Source organism: Anopheles coluzzii, chromosome X (genome assembly GCF_943734685.1).
Source record: "Anopheles coluzzii chromosome X, AcolN3, whole genome shotgun sequence".
Lineage (NCBI taxonomy): Eukaryota > Metazoa > Arthropoda > Insecta > Diptera > Culicidae > Anopheles > Anopheles coluzzii.
Window position 1 is genome coordinate 27,185,778 of NC_064669.1, and position 19,494 is coordinate 27,205,271.

General features: G+C 49.6%; 2 protein-coding genes and 1 non-coding gene across 3 annotated transcripts in view; 1 reads left to right on the plus strand and 2 right to left on the minus strand.

Moving 5' to 3' along the window:
* The window catches only part of LOC125906696 (uncharacterized), a 189,944-nt gene that overhangs the window by 91,482 nt on the left and 78,968 nt on the right, over positions 1 to 19,494 (minus strand). The gene's annotated exons all lie outside the window — the stretch shown is intronic.
* On the plus strand, positions 647 to 800 carry LOC125908285 (5.8S ribosomal RNA). The gene has a single exon (XR_007453363.1). It is a non-coding gene; the product is annotated as a 5.8S ribosomal RNA (ribosomal RNA).
* Positions 16,820 to 18,702, minus strand: LOC125906843 (ataxin-8-like; the record flags this gene model as incomplete). Its single annotated transcript, XM_049607504.1, is given in 3 exon segments — positions 16,820 to 16,875; positions 18,296 to 18,642; positions 18,644 to 18,702. Coding segments are annotated over 3 exon segments (462 nt in total), but the record flags the coding sequence as incomplete, so codon positions are not given.

The following is a 19,494-nucleotide window of genomic DNA, read 5'->3' on the forward strand; positions in this document are numbered from 1 at the left end:
CCCAAATGCTCATTTAGTAGGGATTGGGGACTGCAATGGTCCCCATGAACCTGGAATTTCTAGTAAGTGCTAGTCATTAGCTAGCGCTGATTACGTCTCTGCCCTTTGTACACACCGCCCGTCGCTACTACCGATGGATTATTTAGTGAGGTCTCTGGAGGCACACCTTCCGCGATTCCTTCGTGAGTTGCAGTTGGCACGGCCGAAGTTGACCGAACTTGATGATTTAGAGGAAGTAAAAGTCGTAACAAGGTTTCCGTAGGTGAACTTGCGGAAGGATCATTAACGTGGTTTTTGAATGAGTAATAACAAGGTTGAAGTGTTATGTTGGAGGTCGAGTGCGCTGCATACCAAAATTTGAACGCGGTAACTTGCACTCGGCGCCGACATGCACTCCCAAACCGTAGTTTTGATATGTGTGGGGAGTTCCTTACGGTTCTTCCTCCCAGAGATTGTCACTATCTGGGACGTACATTAATTTGTACCTGCATTAGCGTACGCTTTTTTAGAGAGCATATCAAGACGTCTCGTAAGAGACAACACTTGTACTTGTACAAGTTTGAGTAACCCATTGTTGCAGGTCGAGTGTGTTGCATACCAAACTTTGAACGTGGTTACGCCACTCGGCCCCGAAAGGCACTCTTTAAACCCTAGGCAGGGGATCACTCGGCTCATGGATCGATGAAGACCGCAGCTAAATGCGCGTCATAATGTGAACTGCAGGACACATGAACATTGATAAGTTGAACGCATATGGCGCATCGGACGTTTAATCCCGACCGATGCACACATGAGTGCCTACTAATTACCAAAGTCTCATTTAGTTAACTACAGTGGCCGTCCGCGAAGGTGCCCGGGTCATCCGACGCACTGGGCGGTCGCTGTGCATAATGACGTGCTTGGTCCCCGTCTGCGAGACCTCGGGCGTGGAAAGTGGACACTCTCGAGCGTATGTTGGATGCGTTTCGTGTTGGTGGTGTTTGATGCGTAGGGCTTGTGGTGTGTGTCAAGCCGCATGGTTCGAACTAATGCTACGTCGTTCCCGATGGCCACTGGCAGTCTACTCTCCAGGCTAAAGTCGGCTCGTCTAGGGATTCGGAAAGCTAAGTCGCTGTAACTCATGTGGCCCATACACGACGTTGCGCTACCACGCTAAGTTAGCCCTACATATACAAGCATCAACCCACGGCACGGGCGTAGCTGTAATACTTACGTCTCGGTTACACCACGTAGGCCTCAAGTGATGTGTGACTACCTCCTAAATTTAAGCATATTAATAAGGGGAGGAAGAGAAACCAACCGGGATTCCCTGAGTAGCTGCGAGTGAAACGGGAAGAGCTCAGCACGTAGGGACGGCATGGAAACGTGCTTGTCCGATTCCGTGTACTTGACCGGTCCGTTATGTATCACGCACTGTGCACTTCAAGTTTAACTTGAAGGTGGCCCATTCTCCCATAGAGGGTGTTTGGCCCGTGGAAAGGCATGAGGTGAGGTGATAGACGGTCGGCTCCATGGAGTCGTGTTGCTTGATAGTGCAGCACTAAGTGAGAGGTAAACTCCTTCTAAAGCTAAATACCACCATGAGTCCGATAGCTAACAAGTACCGTGAGGGAAAGTTGAAAAGCACTCTGAATAGAGAGTCAGATAGTACGTGAAACTGCCTAGGGGTACAAACCCGTTGAACTCAATGATGCGGGCGGCGATATTCACCGGTAAACTAGCAATTGCCGTGCACTTATCGATCCGCAGTAACGGACATCGCGATCCATTACAACAGCGGTTGGCCTCGTGCTAACGCTCCGGCATACACTGCCCCTAGCTCGTGGTGGACGGTCCCTCTGTAAGGGTAGGGTAGCTGCTCTACACTGACCGGGGATCTCCGCGCAGTCCTTCTGGAAGGCGAATGGGTCCGACTTAGCTCTGGTGTGCTGCTGGAAGGGTGATGGATTCTAACGAGAGGGGTAGTACCGCTGTCTTCTCCGAAAGGCGCGCAAATCCTTCGTTCGGCGATGATGCATCATGCATTGAGGCACCTCCGGGACCCGTCTTGAAACACGGACCAAGAAGTCTCTCTTGCGCGCAAGCCAATGGGTCGGTGGCCACGTCCGCGTGTGTCCCGGTTCGATACACCCAAAGGCGAAGACAACTCGAGTTGCTTGCACACCCAGCGGGCATTCCCGGAGTGCGCAGGATGCGTCCCGAAAGATGGTGAACTATGCCTGATCAGGTTGAAGTCAGGGGAAACCCTGATGGAGGACCGAAGCAATTCTGACGTGCAAATCGATTGTCAGAGTTGGGCATAGGGGCGAAAGACCAATCGAACCATCTAGTAGCTGGTTCCCTCCGAAGTTTCCCTCAGGATAGCTGGTGCACGTAGCGTTTCGAACCTTATTCTTATCTGGTAAAGCAAATGATTAGAGGCCTTAGGTTCGAAATGATCTTAACCTATTCTCAAACTATAAATGGGTACGGTACTAGGTGGCATTCTTTACTGATCGCCACCCTTTCTACAACCGACGATCGGACGGGGTGCCCCTTAACTGGTGGCGATCCCGGCTAGATATCGGTGTGCCTATTGGGCCAAGTTTTGGTAAGCAGAACTGGTGCTGTGGGATGAACCAAACGCAATGTTATGGCGCCCAAATAAACGACGCACCCTAGATACCATGAAAGGTGTTGATTGCTAAAGACAGCAGGACGGTGGACATGGAAGTCGTCATCCGCTAAGGAGTGTGTAACAACTCACCTGCCGAAGCAATTAGCCCTTCAAATGGATGGCGCTCAAGTCGTTTACCTATACATTGCCGCTGGCGGTATGGCACATCGGGGGCTTAACCACCCTGCGATGAGACCCCAGTGAGTAGGAGGGTACGGTGGTGCGCGTCGAAGTGTTTGGCGCAAGCCGGCATGGAGCCGCCACTGGCACAGATCTTGGTGGTAGTAGCAAATATTCGAACGAGCTCTTGGATGACTGAAGTGGAGAAGGGTTTCGTGTCAACAGCAGTTGAACACGAGTTAGCCAATCCTAAGCCGCATGGGAATCCAGTCGTAACCCATCAGTCGGCGAAAGGGAATCCGGTTACCATTCCGGAGCCTGTTGAGTACCCGTTTGCGCCACCCTAGTAGGGTTTAGCTCGTCCGCACCCGAACGGTTAGTGTGTAGCTTCATGGCAACATGAATCCTTTTCTTCGAGAAGCCAACGAGAGGCATCGGAAGAGTTTTCTTTTCTGTTTTACAGCCACACCGACCATGGAAGTCACTCACAGAGAGATATGGTTGGACCGGTCTGGTAGAGCACGGCCGCCGCAACTGCCGTGTCGATGCACTCTTCTTGGACCGTGAAAATCGAAGACTGGGGCACACTTTATATGGTAATAACGCACACTCTCAACAGATTGTACCGAATCCGCAGCAGGTCTCCAAGGTGCAGAGTCTCTAGTCGATAGATCAATGTAGGTAAGGGAAGTCGGCGCTGGGCGTTGAAATTTTCAGCGACCAGATCACGACCGTAAAAACGCATTACGGTACGTTGGTCGCATTTTTCGACTGCCCAGCAATAGCGGTGACAGACCAGGCCCTGGCGAGGCAATACACGGTGGGTTTTAGCAAATGCTGCAGGCTTCGGCTTTTGGAACGTCGGCGGCAATGCTACCGGTGCTACGAATACGGGCATACTGCTGCCCGTTGCCGTGGTAAGGACCGCAGTAGCAAATGTCACCGCTGCGCGGAAGATAAGCACGAGGGACCGTGCACTAGGGAGCGGAAGTGCTTGGGATGCGAGGGCCCGGATGCAATCGGGCATTCGCTGGGCCAGCGCAGTTGCCGCTACTTTGGAAAGGTAACCCCACAGCCCAGTCATGATTAGAGTGTTCCAACAGAACCTCAATCATGACCAAACGGCACAAGACCTGCTTTTGCAAAGTGCCCGAGCCGAGGGTAGTGATATTCTGCTTATCTCGGACCCCTCTTTTTTTTTTTTTATTTTATTAAAACAATACAATAGAAGGTTCTTATCTACTAATTATCCTATCAAAGCTTTAAGTTCATGTTTATCCGATACCTCAAATATCTGTTTGTTTTCTATAAGTTCTATATAATTTACGAATAGACTCATAGCCTTCGCACGTTTTGTTGAATTCAAATTTTTTAATTCCGGTCTTAACATTTCAACAAATGCAGGGAGCCTTATATTATTAAATACTACTATTTCTGAAAACATCCTGCAGTATTGTTCAATTTTTTTGCATGTTTTAAATTTGTGTTCATAATTGTCTTTGTTTCCACCAAAAGTACAATGTGGGTCAGTTATTTCTTGATATTTTTGTTTGAATTTCAGTTCTTCGCAAATTATTTTTTCATTTACTTATAGATAATATGTACTTCTTTGATTAGAATTAAGCTTATTGCAGTTCAAATTTCGCCATACTTTTCTCTATTCCACTGATTGGCTGTTTTTTAGTTGTATAGGGGGAAGTGGAAGAAAGTCTAAAATAGTCGTATGAATTTGTCTAGCTGTGGGTTTTTGAATTATTGCATCTGTTTAATAAGCACATTCTTTTGTTATTACTTCCAAACATGGATAGAATTTGGGCACTGATTGAATGTTTGGAGGGTTTTCTATTTTTAGCAAGAATTTAGAGGTAAAAGGCATATTAGTTTTTTCTTTAAGATGTCTATTGATCAGTAATAATGGTAGCTTTATGCTTGGTAGGAGCAGATTTAGACCTCCTTTAGCTTTAGATAGCCCAAGTTGATTCATGCTGACCCTCAGTCCACCTTTAGGCCACATGAACTCACCCAGTAAGGATGTGAGCGTTGCTGTTTGTTTTTTGTTTGCTGATATTATTGATCCTATGTACCAAAGTTTAGCTGTTAAGAATATGTTTGATAATATGGCTCTCTGTTGCAAGTTGATATCTCTATGTTTGTGATGTCTGATTAGTTGTGCAAATGTTTGTGTGGTTCTATCCCAATTTAACTTGATTGTTAATCTTAGCGAGTTGGTGAAAATTATTCCCAAAATTTTTAAGCGATACTCTGTGCTAATCCAAGGAACTTTTAATTTGTTGCGCTCTGTGAAATAACCGATGTCCAGACCTTTTGTTTTTTTCGGTGCTTAATTTAGCTCCTGATACTGATTGATATTCCATAAATATTTTCCTGATGTCATTAATTGTCTCTTGTTTTGTTGTTATGATAGAAATATCATCAGCATATGCGTTTATGATGTCGTCACTTCCGTTACACACTGATTCTAATTTTTCCAGTAAGGGGTGTAAGTATAACACAAACAAATGCATCGCAAGTGGATCTCCTTGCCTCACTGACTTTTTGATCGGGATTTTTTTTGATAGGCTTCCGTTAATATAGAGTCTAGAATATGTGCATGCATTTATTTTCTTAATGAATGTAATCAAGCTTGGGTTAAATCCTATTGCTTGCATTGTTTTATACAAAAAGCTGTGATTTACTCTATCAAATGCCTTGGAAAGATCAAAGGAGATGAGTTTCCCAATTTTCTTTTTGCTGTTAATTTCTAGAATTTTATCTTTAATCGATAAGAGGGCTTGAAAAATATAACTGTCCTTATTACTACTTTTTTGAGAGTTTGTAAGTATGTTGTGTTCATCTATAACTTTTGTGATCCTTGTTTTCATTATTCTATTAAGTATTTTAAAGTCGGTGTTCAATAATGTTATAGGTCGAAAAGCTTCTATATACTTCTTCTGTAGATTGTTTTTCCGAACAAGGACTACAATACCTTCCGTGAATTTATCCGGAATATTTTTACATAGAGCTTCATTGATTATCAAATTTAGTTCTTTATGTATTACATCAAAAAAAGTTATGTAAAATTTAGTTGTCAGTCCATCTCTCCCAGGACTACGATTTTTTGATGATCTTAATATTGTGTTGTAAATGTCCTTTGTAGTTATTTCTTTTGTTATAGTTCGGTTAATTTCACAGTTATCAGGTATCTTTGATAAACAAGAATATTGAGACTCTTGGATTGGATCTTCCATCGAGTGTAAATTTTCAAAGTGCATAACTATATAATCATGTACTTGCTTTGACGTTTCTAGTAAAGTTCCATGATCATCGACTATATTATTGATTAATGTACGTTTTCTCCTTCGTTCATTCAAGTGAATTGTTGACAAACTTTCACCACAGATATAATAATTGCTTGGTTTTATGTATTGTTCTGTGATTTTTCTTTGCAAAGATATCATTTTTGCTTTTATTCTATTGATATTGCTACGTTCTTGTGGACTATCTAAATTTTTTATATAGGATTGATCTAAATCTTTTTCTAGTTGGTTGTATGTTGCGTTAAATTCTTTGAAAAATAAGCTCCTTTTCCATAAAAAATATTTTTTGATTTTGGTTTTAGCGAATGTAACCCACCAATCTATCCATGTTGGGAAGTTTTTTTTGTGCCTTGTCCAAAACATCCACTTTTCCTTGAATTCATTTTTTGTAGCATCATTAACAATATTTTTCTTGAAAGTCCATAACTTGTGTGAAGTTAAAGGATAATTTTTGCTTTTAATTCTAATTCTAATTGCATATGCCTTGTGATCACTAAATGAGACACTGTGCATTTCTGCAGAGGCAAGTTCGGTTTTTAAATTACTAGATACATAAATTCGGTCTATACGGGATGCAGAGTTATGCGAAAAATACGTAAATTCCACGTTATTTTTTAAAAGGTTCCATGTATCATAAAGTTGCAGATGTTGTATAGCGTTTTTTAGTGCAGCACTATTATTCGAAACCCCTGTTGCGTCTTTTTCGTTAATTACACAATTGAAATCCCCTGCAATTATCAATTGCTCATGCGGCACTCGCAGATGATATGCTAAGGTGAGCCTAAAGAAGTGCTCTCTACTCTGTCTGTTTTGCGATCCAGAAGGCGCATATACATTTACAATTTTAAGGTTGTTATTAATGCATACTGAGATAATCCTCCCGTCTACGCTCTTCTCTATGTGTGAGTGTTTCAAACAGAATCCGTTCCGTATGGCTATTGCTGTCCCTCTTTTTTATAATCTACATTTGTATACGTTGTGAAGCCATTGATTTCAAGATGATGATCAAAAACTTCTTGCATACATACAACATCTGCATCTAATTTTCTTATAGTCGAATGAAGACAGTCCAATTTAGTATTGCTTGATAAATTGTTTAAGTTTATCGATATAATACGAAGGCTTATGTTTATATTATTCATAATGTTTGATTTTTCGTACCATTTTATGTCTCTGATTGTTTTTGATTATACTTAGTACGTCCTCTTTTCGATTCCTTGTTAAACACGTCCGTTATAATCTTATCGGCTACTCTCTTGTACAAGACGCTCTTGTTGATCGAAACCGTGAGCGCGATCGTAATCCATGTGGAGAGAAGGATAAATGTCGTTTAGGTGAGAGATTTTCGTCGCTGGATATCAGCAATTCGCTCTCAGAGAGAGTTCTATTTTGCCCAGCTTTTACTCTCTTAACTGGCTTTTGTTCACTCTCTTTAGGCGGTGCACTGTTCGCCGAGGTCGAAGGTATTGGTTCAGGCAGTTTTTTGTTGCTTGGTAGTTAACCGCTCGCCGATGTCGTTTTTTTGGCTTACTAGCCGACGGTTTAGATTACACGTTATTCCGTAGTGTACGTGCTGCCCACAATATCGACATGTGGGTTTCTGACCTCTGTGTGTAGCCAGAGTTGTTTCTCCTCGTATTTCTACGTACGATGGGATTGGTTTTGCTGCCACTATTCTGACAAATCGGTACCCATTCGGGAGACCGGCAAACGGACTTTCTTGATTCCAACATCCTTCAAAGATGTGGATTACTTTCCCGTATTTTTGAAAGTGAAACTTTATTTCTTCATCCGCAATACGGGGCGAGAGGTCGTGCAGTTTAACCAACACAGAGCCATCATCCATAGTGATGGGAATAAATACTTCAGTGTCTTGACATTGCAGGGCATTCTTGCCGTCGTGCTCTTCCACGATCTTCAGAGCTAAGCTGTGGTCTTTCACGTCAATAAAAGCGCATGTAGACGTTGTTCTTAGGTGAAGTCGTGTCACCTGTTCATGTGCTAGGCACAGCTTGGTTGTGAGGAAGTCCATTACTTCCTTTAATGTTGGTCTCACAGCCATCTTCGAGAAGTCCACTCTAAGCGAGGCTCCTCCTGACGCCATGATAGGGATTTCACTCTCTCGAAATACGTGTGTTCTCTCGGAGCTCTAGAACCGAACTGGACCCCTATTGGGTGCCGAATAATAACAGCAATTGGGTTACCGATACCACTGGTCGGGTAGCAGTGGTATCAGTTGGGGATTATCCTTTTCAGTTCATCATTGACAACCAACGCGAGGACTTCGTTGTGGTCGAGATGCGGGGAATCGTTTTCTGTTCCGTCTACCTACCACCCGTGGGTTCCGATTTGACTGTCGAGGAGTACAAACGCAAATGGACCGAAATTGTGTCTATACTCCCACGGAATCGGGACACCGTGATCGGGGGTGATGTAAACGCCTGGTCAGGTGCATGGGGGATAGAGCGGAGGCCAAACGATGGGGAAAGGGTATCTAGGGGGGAGTTGTGATGGATGCGGCGGCTGCTCTGGGATTGGTTCTCCTGAACCAGGGCAACCAGAGCACTTGGATTGGGGCAAATGGCCGCAACTCCATAGTGGACGTATCCTTTTGCAGCCCCTCCTTGGTAGGGGACAATAATTGGCGCGTGTGTGACGAAACCCCAAGTGACCACAACACTATCAAGTTTGTGGTCGGCAGGGTTCCGAGACAGCGCGCCAATTACGTGGGACACTCACCAGTGAATGGGGGACGGTGGTCCACAAGATTCTTCGACAAGGATTTGTTCGTTGAAATCTTGAGGGACCAGGACATTTTTGGGCATGTTGCTACGCCAGAGGAGCTGACCCAGGCCATTACGGTGGCCTGTGATGGCACCATGCCTAGGCAACCCCCAAGGCGACAGGGCCGGCAGCCAGTTTATTGGTGGACTCCGAGATTGAACGGTTGCGCAGCCATTTTCATGGAATGAAACGGCGGTTCAACCAGGCCCGGACCGAGGAGCAGCGCGAGGAAAGGCGTCAAATGAAGTCGGACGCACGCGCTGCCCTGTAACGGGCCATCAAACTCAGCAAGGACCAACACAAGCAGGATCTGCCGGAACAATTGGAACCGCACGGCTTTGGCCCTGCGTACCAAATCCGCAAGCAGCAGTGGGAAGGAGCTCGGGTTCCGATGGAACGGGATGCCAATAAGCTCCAGTTCATCGTGAATGAGCTCTTTCCCGAGCGTCCCCCGATGGAGTGGCCCGAGACGGAAGTAGGTGGGGATCCACAGGATCCGGTCTCGGAGGAGGAGTTGGCGGAAGAGTTGAAGGAGATTGCCCGCTCAGTCAACCCCAAGAAAGCTCCGGGGGACGACAACATTCCGAACATGGCTGCAGCTGCGGCAATTCTGGCTTTTCCGGAAGTTGTTCCCAAAAGCTACAAGCAGCTACTGGAGGCAGGCACCTTTCCCGATGCATGGAAGCGGCAACAACTGGTGCTACTTACCAAGTCGGGAAAACCACCAGGAGAGCTCTCGTCATACCGGCCAATTTGTCTGCTGAGTGTGCTGGGGAAAATTTTAGAGCGGTTGATTCAGCGGAGGCTGACAACCCACCTGAAGTCGACCGGGGGACTTTCGGACGCCCAATACGGTTTCCGTAAAGGGCGTTCAACCGTTGATGCCATCACTCGGGTGATGAACAACGGGAAAGTCGCTCTAGACAAGAAGCGAAAGGGAGATCGTCTCTGTGCGGTGGTAACGGTGGACGTCCGGAATGCCTTTAACTCGGCAAACTGGACAGCGATCGGCCAAGCTCTGCAGCGTAAAAACACTCCGCCTTATTTGCAGGCGTTGCTGCGGAACTATTTCATTGGCCGAACGCTCCACTATGATACGGATGAAGGAGTAGTGTCGAGGACTGTATCTGCTGGCGCTCCCCAGGGTTCGGTTCTAGGACCAACTTCATGTACGACGACCTACTCCGCTTGCCGCTCGAAGGACTACGAGCGGACATCATCGGGTTTGCTGACGACGTGGCCTTCACATTTTTGGGAAGGACCACGGAACAGGTCAGCGCATTAGCAACGGCTAACCTGGAGAGGATCGAGCGGTGGCTGCAAGGAGTCGGTTTGGAACTTGCCCACCAAAAGACCGGGTTCATGATCTTTTGTACCCATCATGTCCCGCAGCTCGCAGAGCTTCAAGCGGGCGGTCACTCGATCCAATCCACGGAAACGCTGAAGTACCTGGAAGTGGACCTCTGCCGCAAACAGCACCACAGCCGGCATCTGGAGAGGGTGGTCAATACCCTACAATCAACGAGCGGGATATTTTATCATGGTGTGTGTAAAAACCTAGAGTTAAGCGGAGAATCGGTGTGAAATACACGGAGGCGAGAGCGCGTTTTGGTTTCGACACAGTTTTGGCACTAACACAATTACACATGTGGAAATGTGTGCGTTCATTTTCGGCCAGCTCGCTCAGTTTGATCTGCTCGCAGCGGTATGCTGATGTCGGTGTCTCGCTTGCACTGCTGCACCGAAAGTGCCTTTGTGTGCTCTCATTCTTGCTACAACACGAAATCGTCAGTACAGCTCAAGGATCGGCAGCGAGCGGCCGTACGTGCGTCAGCTTAAGTCCTGGACGATTGGTGTTATGATTTTTTAAAGTGTTCAAGTATTCAAGTGTTGTGCGAATTGAAATGAAGCTGCGCGAATGATTCGTAATGCATGTTATGTACATCGCGCAGCTTCATTTCTTAACTTTTTTATGTTTATAACAGGATCTACGCAGATATTCGGCCACTTCAACGTTTGCATCGATGGAGCGATTGATTTTATTTTAGTTTAATATTGTGTATGTTAATGTGTGAAATCGTGTAAAGTTATGTAAATGTTTGAATAAAGTGATGAAAAAAAGATCGACGAGTGTTTGTTTTTTGTTTAGCTTTAGATAACAAAAAAATACGCAGCAAGTGTGAGCGATCGCTGAACGAAAGAAACGCACACAGCGCAACACGAAAGAAACAAACACAAGCACACGAAAGGATGCTCGCGCATGGTGTATTTTGTATGGGCGCACGTGTATTTTGTATGGGAACGGGAGAGAACCGTGGTACCCGTTCCCGCCCCCTTTTTTAAGCCTAGGAAATCATCCATCGGCTTAACTCTAGGTTTTTACGCTCACCATGATAAAAATTACCCGCTCGTTGTCCGTAGGGTAAGGTTTCATGGATTACGAATGCCTTGACCTGCCTGATGCCGAATAAGCGTGGTCCTAAGAGCCGCAGTAGGAGACAGCTCGTAAACGTTGGCAACAGTATCATCCGATACGGAGTTGCCACCTGGGGGCGATGGGTGCTCGATAAGGAGACCCATCGCAAATCGGTCCAAAGGGCGCATCGACCGGGGGCTCTCCGAGTCGCCAGCGCCTTCCAGACCGTTTCTTACGATGCCGCTTGCGTTGTCGCCAACACCACCCCGTTAGTCCTCCTCATGCAGGAGGATATCCGCTGCCACGACGAAAAGGCAGCGAGCGGTGGTGTTCAATCGGACATACGGAAACGGCAACGGGAGCAGACGATGAGGCGCTGGCAGGACCAGTGGACAACGGGTGCAGGGCAACCAGGAGCACCAGGACTGAAGACGAGGAGGCTGATTCCAGACTTTAATCTCTGGGTCAGCCGCAAGCATGGGGAAGTCGACTTTTTCCTCACCCAGCTCCTCACGGGGCACGGGTTCTTGCGCTCCTATTTCGTCGAGAAAGGCATTCTGGAAGGCTCGCCCAACTGTCCTGAATGTGGGGACGCCGTGGAAGACGTTGAACACGTGCTGTTCCACTGTCCACGGTTCGATCGGATCCGGAATGAGATGCAGCTGTTCAATAGCTCAATCAAAAGAAACCGATGTGTTCTCGACCGTGGTTCAACTTAGACTATAACATTTATTTCATCAGATCGATACACGTTCTCACTAACACTAACTAACTATAATCGTTATGGACTAAAATTATGGCTACTTGTATGCTATTACCTTTCTGCATACCTCTAGGCGCTAACAGCAGCAGCGGTGCCATTCCCGAGAACAATGGATAGCATTGTCTCGGAAATGTGCGCTCGCAGCGATACGTGGGAGGCCATCCGCGCCAAGACAATCTTCTCCACTCTCCAAGCGAGATAGGATGTTGAGCGTCCACCAACGGCAAGGCGACGCAGACGGGCCAGATGGCGGGCGAGGGACGCAAATAGTAGTCCCTTAGGCCCTGCGGCACGGCAACCACCCGCGCCGCAAGGGCCATGGTAAGCTGGAAAGTTACTAATCTTTTATTTCTTTTCTTTTCGTTTTTTTCCAGCTTTCTTTTTCTCTTCTCTCCTCTATTTTCAGCTTTCTTCTATCTCTTTCTCCTTTTTCTTGTTTCCGCCACCAAAATTTCGTTTCAGGAGAACTGCCTTACGTGCTTGGAGTGGTAACCAACGATGCAGACCCCCCCATTGCCCACCCGAAGTGTGGGCGATAGGACCAAAGGGACCGCGTCGCACCACGGAAAGCAGCGTAATCAGAAGAATCAGCAGACCAGATCGCCGCAGAAGATGCGTCGTGACCCAGGGTGCAACCGCACACACGACTCCGCAAGAAGTAATACGCACCACAGCGTACCGGTCGAGTTGGGTGAGTCGGAGAGGGGGATGGAATATGCTCACTCTTCGTAAAAAAAAAACAAAACAACACAAAAAAAGGTAGCCAAATGCCTCGTCATCTAATTAGTGACGCGCATGAATGGATTAACGAGATTCCCTCTGTCCCTATCTACTATCTAGCAAAACCACAGCCAAGGGAACGGGCATGGATGCACTAACGGGGAAAGAAGACCCTGTTGAGCTTGACTCTAGTCTGGTATTGTAACGCGATATAGGAGGTGCAGCATAGGTGGGAGGGCTTCCTCGTGGAGCTCGGCTCTGAGATACCACCACTCTTACTGTTGCCTTACTTACATGATTGGGTGGAACAAGCGCGGGCCCCAGGTCCGGATCGTGCGCGCACCTCCTCCGGGCACATTGGGCAAACGCCTGTATAAAAATCGAAAAACCAACTTCATCGCAGGTTAACACCATAATCATTTTCTTAAAATAGATACTTAAACTTAGTTGAAACCAAAATATTTCACGTTTTTATCTTGAACTTACTGGGATATAGGCCATCAAAGTGTAAACTTTGTGTTTTTTGTCCCAAATTTGAGCAATTATTCGACCGAACATAAACCATCATATTTTAGTATATGATGGTTAGATTTTGATAATTTATGTGTTGTTGAAAAGGTTTTTTGTCATACTTTGATGTTATGTCAGAATATTTGGCAAAAACTTGTTTTTAAAGTTCATAAATGATTGAAAATCAAACATCACTGCCGAGTTTTTGGATATTTTCATTTTGGAGAGCAAAATTTTTTATGATTCGACTCGATTTCACTCGTGAGTCGCATATCAAAGGAAAGATCAACATTTTTCCTACGTATTGACGTTGAAGTTAGCTGCGACCATCCGCGACCCCGAAAATTATTGAATTTTTTCTTGAAAATAGCACGAGCGATTTTGACGTCTTGTTGTATGAGCCATACACCGCAAGTATCGAACTACCTGTCATAAACGAGCATTTGAAACAAACAGGCATAAGAAACAAAGCTGAACAGAGAAAAACAGTTTAAAAAAGGTCGTAAGATATGAATCATCTCTTTTCAAAACTAACCATGAAACACTCGGCTGTTTTAGCGCGTAGCACTTAAAAAATCGTTTTTAGTAAGGAACTTACTCCGCCTTTGTTTAAATTCTTAACAATAATTGTTGATGCTGTTAAGTACTACACAATAATGAAATGTTGTGAGCGATAATTATTGAGGTTTTTTTGCTGTCTTGACGATTTTAGTATAGGACTGCCCTGTTTAGTAAGAGCAATGGTATTGAATGAAGAAAAACTGCAATAGCACGAGGAATTGATTTTCATCCCGGCGTTTGTATAGCCGTTGCCCACTGTGCCGGGGGGCTGTGGCGGCGGTTCGCCTGCGCGCGCCCAATGCACCGTGTTTCTCGCTCAGCGTCCAGTGTGTCGCTGGGTGGTGCCGCCGGGGAGACTGCATCGTAGCATCGTCGTGTGTAGCGTGTTACCCGCTTGTCCGACCATGACCCGTGGCCCACAAGGGTACAAGCTTGCGTACGTCGGTGCATTCGTGGTGCGCTGCTTCTGCGCGGTCGATCGTTTATGATGTCACGTTTGCCCCCGGTTCCGCGCGCCGCCCGGCTCGAAGACTCCTGGACAGGTCCTTTCGGTCCACGTCATGGACAGTGCCAGATGCGGAGTTTGACTGGGGCGGTACATCTCCAAAACGATAACGGAGGTGTCCAAAGGTCAGCTCAGTGTGGACAGAAACCACACGCTGAGCATAAGGACAAAAGCTGGCTTGATCCCAACGTTCAGTACACTTCGGGACAGCGAAAGCTTGGCCTTAAGATCCTTTTGGTTATAACGAGTTTTTAGCAAGAGGTGTCAGAAAAGTTACCACAGGGATAACTGGCTTTTTTTTTAAAGCGGGTTTCTTTATTCATTGGATTTCAGACCCTCCCTCACCACTACATTTTTACCCTCGAGGGCGTGCCCTGAAGGGGGTTGCTAGACTGAATTGCCTGTACCTATTCCGTGCATGATGCATCATCCGTTTTTTATTGTTCAAATTCAATTCAACTTCTGTTATCCCTTACTAGGGCACTCGTTCTTGCTAGTAGACGCTTCTTTTCTAACGAATGCAGAACGTCTATGGGGAGGCAACTTCCGCCTCGACCGCTGCGGCTTCTTCCGCAGCACTCAGGCCACCGTCCGTGGCTTCGTTATCTCGTTCATTAGCGCGGTTGCAAATTCCAGACGGTCCGGCTGCGATATCCGCGCTTCCTCGGCCGTCTGAATCGTCGTCACTGCTGCTCGATGACGATGATGCAGGACTGTGCTCCCCATACAGGCGTCTCGCGTCCTGAATCGCTTGACGCCTTCTCGCTCTGACCCGCGCCTGCCGCAACCGAAGATCTGTACGGCGTGCCGCAGTTCTGGGCGATGGTGGTGGAGATGGGGGACGTCCTGCTCGCTGCAACTCTCGTTGCCGTGCCCTGGCTGCTCGGCGGCTCGCGTGCTCGACGGATCTCCGCACGCCGTGCCTCCAGATCGGTAACATCTTCGACGTGCTGCTCGTCGTCCAAGGTTTGCTGAAGTTGAGCCGTAATCCGCTTAGCAGCTTCGCAGATACGGCTCCAGCTCTCGGCATCGCGCAACAAGTGCTGCTGGAGGTTTTCCGGACGGACCGGGTCCGTACTTCCCGCGCCGAGTAGCTGCTCACGGACTTCAGCAAACCTCGGGCACTCGAACACCGCGTGCTCCGCGGTATCAGGGACGCCGATGCACCGCTGACAGTCAGGGGACGATGTGAAGCCATTGCGACACAGGTAGTCCCGGAAGAAGCCATGTTCTGAGAGTATCTGGCACAAACGGAACGACACATCTCCATGTTTCCTGGACTGCCAGCTGCCTATGTTGGGTAATACACGGTGCGCCCAACGCGTGTACCGGCTGGTGTCGGCTTCCGCATCCCACTGTTGCTGCCATTGCTCGATCGTGGCCTGTCGCTCCTGCTTCCGGATGTTCGCCCTCGTGTCGGTGCGGTTGACGGCACTTAGTCGCTGGTAGACCCGGGCGTCCTCATCCACCAGCAGGCAGATGGGGGTCAGACCAGCCAGGAGGGTGGCAGTCTCGTACCTCACGGTACGGAATGCTCGTGCCACCCTCAGTGCCATCTTTCGCTGGACACGCTCCAGTAGGCGACCAGGCTCTCATTTCTGCAGCTCTTTACTCCATACCGGTGCTGCATAACGCATAACGGACTCGGACACCGAAGCTAGCAGCTTCGCTTTCGATGCCCTTGGTCCGCTATGGTTTCGCAGCAGTCTGGATGTGGCGTCGGCGATCTTCCCAGCCCTCTCGGTGGCCTTCTTGACGTGCGGCAGCCGCGACAACTTGTCCTGGAGGGTCACGCCAAGATAGCGGATCGAGCGGGACGAGGTGACGTCCACGTCGCCTACTCGGACGGTGATCCGCGTCGGGGCTTTGGTGCTGGAAATGACCACCATTTCCGTTTTCGCCGGCGCCAACTCGAGATGGTGTCGAGCCATCCATTCCATCACTGTTGATATCGCCTGTTTCGCAGCAGCTTTCACCTGGTTGTGCCTGTTCCTTACGTCTAGCGCAGCAACTAGGAGGAACCGATTGTCGCGTCGGTTCGTGCGACCGAACGACATCGCACGCTGGCCGGCCTCAACAACCCTCTGAATAGCACCGATGGTCGAGCGCCCTCTGCGGAAAACATACTGCCGGTCCGACAGTCGCGGTGAATCTGGATCTTCCAGGAACTCGTGCAGCCTGTTCAGGATCAAGCGCTCAAGCACCTTGCCCAGTGCATCCAACATGCACAGGGGCCGGTACGAGCTGCTCTCTCCGGGGGGTTTTCCTGGCTTCGGGATGAGTACAAGGCGCTGCCTCTTCCACGCTGCAGGAAACGTGCCGTTAACGAGGCAGTCCTGGTACAGTGCTGTGAAAACCCCCGTGTGCTGCAAGATGGCTGCTTTCACCACCGCGTTCGGGATACCGTCGAGTCCCGGGGCCTTTTTGTTGGCCATGCGGCGCGCGATGAACTGGAGTTCCTGGTCCGTCACTGCTGTAACCGCTCCTGACTGCTCCTCTCCCTCGATGGTAGCCGCTTCTGGCCTGACGAGGGGCGGGTACTGGGGGAAGAGATCGGACACGATGTGTTCGAGCCTGTCCCGCTCCGTCTCGGGTGGCGTCCGTCCACCACGGAGGTGGGACAGAACGACGAGATATCCGGCTCCAAACACATTCTCCTCGGCGATATCGGTCTAGCTGCTGGATGGCACTGAGCAGCTCTTCCCCCTCTCGCTGTTACGCTCGCTTCCCCATTCCACATGCCAGGCGTTGAAGTCGCCGGCAATGACGACTTGTGAATGGGTAAGCGTCTCGAGCTGTACTGCTTCAATGAAGCGCTCGAACTCGTCGGTGGGCTGACGAGGTGGAGCGTAACAGCTGAGGAAAGTGGTGCCGCCTATCTCGGCAGCGACGAGTCCCGGTGTGTTGCTGCACCAAATCCTCTGGAGAGGAAGAGACCCAGTTGCGACGATGGCAACCTTCTTCGAACAGTCGAAGGCCCATCTACCGTTGTTGGCAGGCGGTCGATACAGCTCCGACAGCAGCAGCACGTCCACTTTCTTTTCTCGGGCAGTTTGGAGGGCAATGTCCTGGGCCCTCTCTCCTCTGCCCAAGTTCACCTGCATTACTCGCAGTTGTGGGGTCATTGCAAGGCCGACCGGGCGCAGTCGGGGTGTCCAATTGTGTGTGGACCACCGCACTTGAGGCACTTTGGCTGAGAAGTGCATACCTTTGCCATGTGCCCCACAACGCCGCAGCGTATGCACATGTTCTGCCGGTCGTCGGGTGAACGGCAGTCATGGGCCCAATGACCCAGCTCGAGACAGCGATAGCAGCGCACACGCTCTCGAGGGGTCGGTGGCGCGGCTCTGACTTTACTGTCGCAAAATCCCAACTTTATCTTGGTGCCGTCGAGTTCACTCACAAACATTGCAGGCAATCGCACGTACGCACGCTGTGTACCATCGGCCATCTTTGTCATTGTGGTCGACACAATTCCCGCTCCCGACTCGAACTTGCTGTCAATCAGCGAAGTGAGATCGTCCTCTCGGGCTAGCGGGTCGACGTCATGAATGACCAGTGACGCCATTTCCGTGACGTGCCAACACACTCCAGCACTGCCCACGATGGCAGGGACCTGCTGCAGCATTCGCCTTGCGGCTGAGCGTGAGTCGCAGCAACGCCTTACTGGTGCGGCGGCCCAGGACGACGTGGTCCTTAAGCGGCTTGTAGCGCTCGTCAGTCCTAACTGCCGTTTGCACAAGCAGCAGAAGGCTCTCCCAATCCTGACCTTCATTGGGTGATACCTCGATAAGCTCGGGCTTGGCCGGCTTTCGCTGCTGTGATCGCTGCTGCTGAGGTCGCTGTTGCTGCGGTCGCTGTTGCTGCGGACGCTGTTGCTGCTGCTGCTGCGGCTGCTGCTGCTGTCGTTGCTGCCGGAGCTGTGGTGGGACATAGCGCTCACCTTGCTGCTGCTGCTGCTGCTGCTGTTGCTGCTGTTGCTGCTGCAGTTGGCGTTGCCGCTGGGACGGGCAGCTTCTTACCACCGTTGTCCAGAGCAGCTGCTGCGGCTGCTGCTGCTGTTGTTGCTGCGGCTGCTGCTGTTGCTGCTGTTGCTGCTGCAGTCGTGGAGAAAGCTGCAGCTGCGTCTGTTTGCGATGAGGCAAACTTTGCCGCGGCTGCTGCTGTTGCTGCTGCTGCTGCTGCCATTGCTGCTGCTGCTGTTGGTGCTGCTGCTGCTGCTGCTGCTGCTGCTGACGCTGCTGCTGCTGACGCTGCTGCTGCTGCTGCTGCTGCTGCTGACGCTGCTGCTGCTGACGCTGCTGCTGACGCTGCTGCTGCTGACGCTGCTGCTGCTGCTGCTGCTGCTGCTGCTGATGCTGCTGCTGCTGTCGTTGCTGCCGGAGCTGTGGTGGGACATAGCGCTCACCTTGCTGCTGCTGCTGCTGTTGCTGCTGCTGCTGCTGCTGCCTCGGGCGCTGCTGCTGCTGTCACTGCTGCCGGAGCTGTGGTGGAACATAGCGTTCACCTTGCTGCTGTTGCTGCTGCTGCTGCTGCTGCGGTTGACGATGCCGCTGGGACGGGCGGCCTCTTACCACCGTTGTCCAAAGCTGCTGCTGCGGCTGCTGCAGCTGTTGTTGCTGCGGCTGCTGCTGACGCTGCTGCTGACACTGCTGCTGCTGCTGGCGTTGCTGCTGCTGCTGCTGCTGCTGCTGCTGCTGCTGCTGCTGCTGCTGCTGCTGCTGTTGCTGCTGCCGTTCCCGCTCTCGCCGCCTCAGTCGTTGCTGGCGCTTCCGGGCCGTCTCCCGGTTTCCACCTTGTCCCGACGACTGCTGCAGGGTTGCGTTCGCTGCAGTCTGCAGCTCGAGCACCGAACGAGTGCCCGTGAGCAGCAACTCATTCTCGCGACGAAGTGCCGCGTTTTCCTCGCGGCAAAGTCGCAGCTCCTCCAGCGCCGTCGTTAGCTGGGCGCCGATGTTTTGAAGCTGTGCCATCAGCAGGGCGCAACTTCCCGCGTCTATGGGCCCAGCAACTACCATGTTGCCCGGGACAGGGGATGCCGTTGGTGTTGGCTGTGCTGCTGCTGGTGGCTCCAAGTCCATGGCCGCCTCCGCTGCGTCACACTCCGACGCGGGTTCTGGCATCGCGATGATGGTGCTGTTC